Raw genomic sequence first — 8953 nt, 5'->3', positions numbered from 1 at the left:
TAATGATTTGTTAAACTGAGTTGTTTTCGCCATTTGAAACATGTTTGAGAGCTTTAGAGAGCTTGTTTTGCAATTGATGAGTCACACTGTGACTATAATGCTTCCATATTCAGATGCCTGTCATCATCAAGGATGGTGTTCATTGTGCTGATAAACACATCACTGATGCCATGCCAAATATGTGAGGAAAAATGCTCAATCTAGTCATTTAAAAGACTTCAACTAAGGCTGAACTAAGAAAAAATGGCATTGATTCAAAACGGCATACAAGTGTAAATTTCTTTTATTCATTGACTCTAGCAGAGGCTATTATCCAATGCGACTTACAGATGCGAATAATACAAGCAGAAGTGATTAATCCAAGCGGCTCTGTTCAGCAGCTGGACTTTTAATTACATTTGCATAATATATTGGACAGTATTTACTGCTGACTAGTCATGATTGGTTTGAGAATAGTCTAAGAGAGACAAATCCAGTGAGGCTCTGTTCAAATTGATCCATGATTCACACCTTGCATTCAATCTAGTCATTTAAAAGACTTCAACTAAGGCTGAACTAAGAAAAAATGGCATTGATTCAAAACGGCATACAAGTGTAAATTTCTTTTATTCATTGACTCTAGCAGAGGCTGTTATCCAATGCGACTTACAGATGCGAATAATACAAGCAGAAGTGATTAATCCAAGCGGCTCTGTTCAGCAGCTGGACTTTTAATTACATTTGCATAATATATTGGACAGTATTTACTGCTGACTAGTCATGATTGGTTTGAGAATAGTCTAAGAGAGACAAATCCAGTGAGGCTCTGTTCAAATTGATCCATGATTCACACCTTGCAGCCGTAGGACCCTTTGTTTGAGACAGAGGCAGCCAGTGTTAATGAGGGCCACTGGCTTGCCTCTCTTGACTGCTTGTCTGCACGTGTGTATTGAATGTATTTTTAGTGTTGACAAACGTGGGGTGCAAATGCGGTCTACCCACAGGGGATACCAATCTGCTGCACACTCTAAAAAAAGTCAGTAAAAACAAGGCACAACGTGTTAAAGGAATTTTCCATATTGATTTTTCACAGGTGTATTACTGTATTTTGAATTATGCATTGTTGTGTTTTAGGGTCAAATGATATGTCTGTAAACTTAACAGCTAATGTCCTGGTAGTAAATGAACACACCTTTTCCGTCTTTCTTCAGACGTTTTCTTACAATGTACTGACATTGATAAATTATCTTTTTTTGTTTTTGTAGTTGTGTGGGATGACTGCATGATTATAAAAGGAAAGCTGTGCAGCTGTTCAGAAACACCTGTTTGTGTCCATTTTTTGGCATACAGTCTTATATGTGTCTCACCCAATTATGGGCCTCTGCTAATATTTTTTTCAAAAGGTTCATTTTTGGAATTTTCTGGCTTTTAGGCATACACATCACAGTACAACGCTCAGCTTGATTCTGTGACACTTTTAGTTAATCTAAAAGTGTTTTCAAACAGCTATTTTGCCTTTATCTAGATGTAAAGCTGTGCAATAACAATAATCACATTTAAATATATTTTCAACTGGAAAAGCTCATATTTATATTATAATATATTAATTTATTAATTAAATTTAAAAAATACAATTATTTATTAATTTGTTACTATTTGTTTATTTTATTTATTTAGTCATTTATCAGACTATTATATTATATTTATTTACTACAAACCAAAACCCTGATTTGTGTGGTTTTGTTATTTGTGGGATAAACATAATGCAATGAAATCAAAAGGAAATTCATAAAGGATTAATAATGCAAATTTGTGGTCCAATTAATCAATTTTGCATAAATTTATGAATAAATCAATAGTACATTATACATATTATTTCCTTTTTTAAATGAATATAAATTTATTTATAATGCATCTGCAATAACAAACTCTGATGTGTGTGATTTTGTAATTTTATAGAAATAAACACAATGCAATGAAACCAAAATCAAAAATCATGTTTAATGGGCAGTAGGGCTGCAAGTAGCACAATTGCAAACGTCTCTAGATGTCTGTGAAAAAAATAGCCCATGCAAAACAATTTTTTGCAGTAATTTTATTAATTTATTTTCTGATCTTTTGATATCTGAACATGTTTGTAATGTAAAGTGACCACTAAAATAAGAAGCACTAAAGGAATCGGAGGAGTCATTAAGATGAATCGGAACTGAAGCCATGTTCCTTTAAGTGCGCAGGGCTGGATCCCAGTGACGCTCTGCCTCTCGCGCCTGCCGCAGCCTAATGAACCTCGCCTCTTGCTGCGGTCTCACAACAAAACAAAAGGCCTTAAAATCCGCGACATATGTTAAAAAACGATAGATCACCACAACCAAAATGACGGAGACCACTAAAACGCATGTCATTTTGCTGTCATGTGGAAGCGGTGCAAATGCGGTCTACCCACAGGGGATACCAATCTGCTGCACACTCTAAAAAAAGTCAGTAAAAACAAGGCACAACGTGTTAAAGGAATTTTCCATATTGATTTTTCACAGGTGTATTACTGTATTTTGAATTATGCATTGTTGTGTTTTAGGGTCAAATGATATGTCTGTAAACTTAACAGCTAATGTCCTGGTAGTAAATGAACACACCTTTTCCGTCTTTCTTCAGACGTTTTCTTACAATGTACTGACATTGATAAATTATCTTTTTTTGTTTTTGTAGTTGTGTGGGATGACTGCATGATTATAAAAGGAAAGCTGTGCAGCTGTTCAGAAACACCTGTTTGTGTCCATTTTTGGCATACAGTCTTATATGTGTCTCACCCAATTATGGGCCTCTGCTAATATTTTTTTCAAAAGGTTCATTTTTGGAATTTTCTGGCTTTTAGGCATACACATCACAGTACAACGCTCAGCTTGATTCTGTGACACTTTTAGTTAATCTAAAAGTGTTTTCAAACAGCTATTTTGCCTTTATCTAGATGTAAAGCTGTGCAATAACAATAATCACATTTAAATATATTTTCAACTGGAAAAGCTCATATTTATATTATAATATATTAATTTATTAATTAAATTTAAAAAATACAATTATTTATTAATTTGTTACTATTTGTTTATTTTATTTATTTAGTCATTTATCAGACTATTATATTATATTTATTTACTACAAACCAAAACCCTGATTTGTGTGGTTTTGTTATTTGTGGGATAAACATAATGCAATGAAATCAAAAGGAAATTCATAAAGGATTAATAATGCAAATTTGTGGTCCAATTAATCAATTTTGCATACATTTATAAATAAATCAATTGTACATTATACATATTATTTCCTTTTTTAAATGAATATAAATTTATTTATAATGCATCTGCAATAACAAACTCTGATGTGTGTGATTTTGTAATTTTATAGAAATAAACACAATGCAATGAAACCAAAATCAAAAATCATGTTTAATGGGCAGTAGGGCTGCAAGTAGCACAATTGCAAACGTCTCTAGATGTCTGTGAAAAATATAGCCCATGCAAAACAATTTTTTGCAGTAATTTTATTAATTTATTTTCTGATCTTTTGATATCTGAACATGTTTGTAATGTAAAGTGACCACTAAAATAAGAAGCACTAAAGGAATCGGAGGAGTCATTAAGATGAATCGGAACTGAAGCCATGTTCCTTTAAGTGCGCAGGGCTGGATCCCAGTGACGCTCTGCCTCTCGCGCCTGCCGCAGCCTAATGAACCTCGCCTCTTGCTGCGGTCTCACAACAAAACAAAAGGCCTTAAAATCCGCGACATATGTTAAAAAACGATAGATCACCACAACCAAAATGACGGAGACCACTAAAACGCATGTCATTTTGCTGTCATGTGGAAGCTTCAACCCCATCACGAAGGGACACATTCATATGTTCGGTGAGTATTTCGCCTATTCTGGATGGAGTGGATGCGCGAGCTGATTTTTAATTCAGCCTTTCTGTTGAATGTGTATGTAAAGGGTGACCGTGATGCTTTCAGACATCGTGATGTCTCGCTTGATGATCGATTAGATTTTTCTGTAATAAAGTCTTATTGTCGTTCGCTGTCCAAAGCGAAGGTGCTGAAATGGGCGACGGCCTCAAAACCCTGAATGATCAAATCATCTCTCGGTTCAGACGATGGTGCTGCGCAGCCGCAGGTTTAGCAAAGAAATCTCTATATTCATCCACTGTTTTGCGGACGCAAGCAATATAAAACTATGATTTATGATATTTCAACATAATTAATCATTACTTCTGCGAATGATACTTGGCATGCTAGAGCGCTTATGTGAAGACAAATAACAATCAACACTGTACATTTAACGTAATGTGATATGAATATGCTTTATATACCGACCATTAAGGAGTTTTTGATATTAATTTAGGCCTATGGCAAGTGAAATATATTTAGGGCTAGGTTTAATTCATGCATTTAAATGTTTGCATCCTTTTAACTCTCCAAATTATTTGTCATGTTGATTTTAGACGTTTTCAGAGATTCAACTTGACTTTCTTCTTTGTTCTTAATAGTCCAAAGTGGTTGAGGTTGTAATGAATGTATCACTAATAGTTTCAGTCATTCGTCTTCATTTTACTTTAAAAGAAGGCAGTAATTAAACATACAGTTCAATTTTTCAATTCAGCGTTGGGATGAATGTTTTATACCTTTATACCACAAGAATATATGATATATGTGAAAGCATGAAAACCAGTAAAAAATATAATTTTACAATTAAAATTATTAGGACAGAAAGTCACTGCTCCATAAACATTTATGACCAAAACCAAAAGACTTTTAATAAGGCCACCCTGTGTAGTTAAAAGTAAAATGACCACATAAATGATCCTGTATATAGTCTGTTAAGCCCTTATGTTCCATTTGGGGAGCCCTGGGGTATTTCTCAGAAATAATTAGTTTAATACTTCATGACTTCAAAATTATAAACAAAATTTCAGCTTGATTTATCCTCTAACAAATACTGATATGTTACCCATGTTTTAGGTGTAAACATGAATAAATGCAATGAATTTTCACAAGTTGTTTCACATGTTTCACATGCTGTCTGATGTTTATTTTGATTTGTTTAATTGTGTTTTCTATAATGACAGAATATTGACAGAATGTTAAGAATTTGTTGGAAAAATGCATATCTACTTTGTGAAAAAACTTTGCCTATGGGTTTGATTAGGTCAGAGGAACGTGTTAAACAAATGTGAATTTGCATATAAAAAAAATGTCAAGTAAATCTCAAAAGAACACAAGGGTTTACTGAAAATATGCATTTATGCATCATACTGTATGTGATAGAAACTTAAGAGTGCATGTGGGAAAGGAAGAGACACTCAGAGAGAGAGAGAGATTTCTTCCATCGGCTCGTCCATCTCCACATTTAAGTGTGCCAATAAATATACCAGGGGAAAAAAACTTAGGAGCTTTGTAGTTTCCTTAATTCAGTTACTGCAGCTGTATTTCTCAGAGCATAAGCAAGATGAGGAGTACCACCACCACAGTTTGATCAATACATTTCCACTGTTTTTCCCTTGAAGCAAAAGCATCTGCGTGTCCATGACCTAATTTTTAAGCCTTCTTCTCCTACTGCATGCCTTTACATATATTGAGGTACAAAAATAAGAACGGGGTTTATGGCTTATTCTGAGCAATGCAGCTATTCTGAACCGCTTGGATATCTGATACCACTAAAAATATGATTAAACAATACATTTAAATGCTAGCATTTCATTGATTAAGTATTGAATATCTTGGTTTGTGTAGCCTCTGCTTTTCGATGTGGCCTCGTTTTTCCTTTCCTTTGTTTTGCACACAAGAGGTATTTTCTTAGGAGATTTGTTCAGATTATTTCATTTTATGTCTGCCTCATATTCCCCAGCAGGAGATCTTGTTTCTGACATTCACTTCTGTCAATATTTTCATGGGGCTGGGGGTGTGAGGTTATATTAGACAGATGAAGCAGTGTGCTTACATTGTGAGAGGAATCAGATACCAGTCATCAAAGTTAAAACAGAGGTGCTGTCCTCACATAAAAGTTGTTTCACTTTTTTATGTCTCTCAAGAGAATTGCTTTCATCCAGACTACCTTTATAATTGGCATATAGTGTGTTACAGAAAACAAAAAATGCTCATGAGATAATAAGGAAACCTGTTTGGTTTGCAGAAAAAGCCAGAGAGTACCTACACAAGACTGGACGCTTCATTGTGATTGGGGGTATCATCTCACCTGTACATGATTCCTATGGCAAATCGGTAAGAGAATCCGTTCGTTTAAAGGTCTAAAGGTATTTTATTATTAAGTGATATCACAGAAAGAGAGTGCTATTGATTTTTATATTGTAGATAATCACATCTGTGATGTTGAGACCAACGTCGTGTGTAGAATTGCAGTTCAGTAACTTGCATTTTTAGATAGATATATTACCAGGTGCTTTGCCATCTGACACAGCTCCAAACAAAGTCCCGGCAGAACCGTTGTGCATCTTATTGGTGTTCCTGAATGAATCAGTGTTTTTGGACGGACTGTTTTAGGGAACGATTCAGTGACTCATAAAGACACTTATTTTGTTCCTAAATGAATCAACATTTTTGAATGAATTGGTTAAGTAAATGATTCCATGACTCGATCATCATTCATAAGAAAGTCACTTGACGCCATCTACTGGTGTATCTATGTAACCTGCAAAAAGAGTCAAGAAATCCCCATACAAACAGTGGACTGTTATATCAGTAGTCTGTTAAGGTGCAGTCAAATGAATGACATTTTGCGGTCAAAATAGGTTGATTATATAACACAACTCACATATAAGTCACTTTAAAACCAAGCAGGTTTGGTAAATGCTGCAAATTTGTGTGACCAACTTGAACCTGTTGCGAAATCTGTGGGGAAATCTTTCCCCCTCAGATTCCAGGTTGCATGGATTCCTACTGAACTGCATTGCCGAACTGCGAGCCGGTTGAAAATCGATTCAAATATGTGACGATTCAAATCGGTTGAGATGCTAAATAAATCGATTTATTTAGGTATAGGAGTTTATAGGAATGCATGTCTGAGGGGAACTTACTGTCTTTAGAAAAGTTTAGATGGTATTTTTTCTTTTCATCTTGCCTCTGTATAACGCATATTAAAGTTCATAAGTGCAGCGCTGCTTTGTTTACAGCGGAAACCAAGGAAATGCTTTAGGCGCCACCTGCTGGCAGAGAGTGAATCTGCGTCTCATTCAGCTCCTCTGCTGTTTCATGCAGATATTTTTATGTATAGTTTCACAAAACAAAAGTCAAACCATTCTGTTTTTGCTTCAGATTTCGAAATTATACAATCTAATTTAGATTAAAAACGGATCATGTTGCATGTATGCAGCATCTTTGTTTGGATCATGATTAAAATACAGTGGTTGCCTCTAAGTTTAAATGGAAAGAGTACAGACAAAGAATCCGTGTATCGTTCGATCATTCATTTTTTTTAATTTAAAATTGAAAGTAGAAAAATTTGAAAACGGCTCCTTTTTTGTGTTTTTGTTTTTTTCCGAAAAACGAGAATTCAGCTGAAATGTTCGTTTTTCGTTCTTGGGTGGAAAAATTAATAAACAGCTTGAATATTCAATTTCTACACGTGGGCAGGAATTAAACGCCCCTTTCTGCTGATTGGTCAGCCGAAGATCAAACCGTGCCGTCTTCAGTTCTTCCACAGTATCACGCAGCAGAATAATAGTCCTCCACTGCTACAGTTGTATGGATTAATAACCCATTTTATTGCAACTACATTTCATATTTTTCTCATCAAACAAACAGGCTAATGAATAGCTCGACACAACTCATACCGGGGCAGAGTCTAGACAGGGCTTTCTTCTGTGTAGACCAGCGGTTCTTAAAGTGATAGGGGGTCCGAGAAATAATTGAGTATTCCTTGTGGTTCATGTTTGTGGCATGCGCTGGAAAGATGCTCAAGGAGACCTAGACGTGCTAAAGCAGCGCATTCTGTTCTCTTTATTTTTCAAAGGCATGACATTTTGTAGTTATTTTGAACGTAACGTTACACAATTAAAAATATAAATTTTACCATACGACTAATTAAGTTATTTCCCCTCGATGGGGAAAAAATCCAAGTGAACATCAATCAGTACTCAATATTAATTTTAACTGCTTTAAATATGACTGCTGCTTATTTCCTGTGCACTTCTGCGCTTGACTGTAGTCGCGTCTGTCTGCTTATTGAGTTTATTTAACCCATCGCAATTTATTGGAACTGTGTGAACTAGAGTGAATATTCACCTTAATGTTGTTCTAAAGGCTTATTACTTAATAACACAAAAATTTCCTGCTCGCACTTGCCAATTTAATGGCAGAGAATGGTGACTATTTGTTTTAATTTTATTTATTTTTTTGAAGCGGATGCATATCTGTCGTAAAATAATCCTATGCATCTCGTGGCGTATATTCCAAGCATTCTGAAGGTATACTGAGGGTTTGGTGAGAAACAAACTGAAAAGGCAAGTTATAATATTTTATGAAAATATTGCGTTGCAGTGCGAGTGCGCAGCACAAGTGCATATCCTTTTGAGATATCATATAAATTATAATCAATTTTAATAAAACACAAGACTACATTGTATAACTCTAACAGTAGGCTATATTTAATATCTGTTGTTCTCCGGTTGTCAGTCAGAATGACAGTTCTTGCGTGAACATAGGCCTATATATACCCAAGCCAATTTATTATTCTATCCTTTTTGTCTTAGTGTTTAAAATATTTATTTTGAAACTAATTAATTAATTAGTTAAACAGACTTACTGGGTGAGCAGTGTAGGCTAAGACAGCTGTCATATCATACACTGCCATGCCCAGCTGATGCAAAGAATATAATTTATATAGACACAGAAGAAAGTCCTGCCTAGACTCTGCCCAGGTATGAGTTGTGTCGAGCTATTCATTAGCCTGTTTGTTTGATGAAAAAAGACTAA

General features: G+C 35.0%; 1 protein-coding gene across 1 annotated transcript in view; it reads left to right on the top strand.

The window, feature by feature from the left end:
* The first annotated feature begins 3660 nt into the window (after positions 1–3660).
* The window catches only part of LOC107557267 (nicotinamide/nicotinic acid mononucleotide adenylyltransferase 2-like), a 14683-nt gene continuing 9390 nt past the window's right edge, over positions 3661–8953 (top strand). Inside the window, exons 1-2 of the mRNA XM_016240634.1 lie at positions 3661–3877; positions 6156–6244. Coding sequence (XP_016096120.1) covers positions 3793–3877; positions 6156–6244 — 174 coding nt within the window. The 5' untranslated portion in view covers positions 3661–3792. The remainder of the gene's footprint in view (positions 3878–6155; positions 6245–8953) is intronic.

The sequence above is a fragment of the Sinocyclocheilus grahami genome, unplaced genomic scaffold (genome assembly GCF_001515645.1).
Source record: "Sinocyclocheilus grahami isolate Dianchi unplaced genomic scaffold, SAMN03320097.WGS_v1.1 scaffold21.1, whole genome shotgun sequence".
Classification (NCBI taxonomy): Eukaryota; Metazoa; Chordata; class Actinopteri; order Cypriniformes; family Cyprinidae; genus Sinocyclocheilus; species Sinocyclocheilus grahami.
Note: the sequence above shows the minus strand (reverse complement) of the source record. Positions and strands in the feature narration are given on the sequence as shown.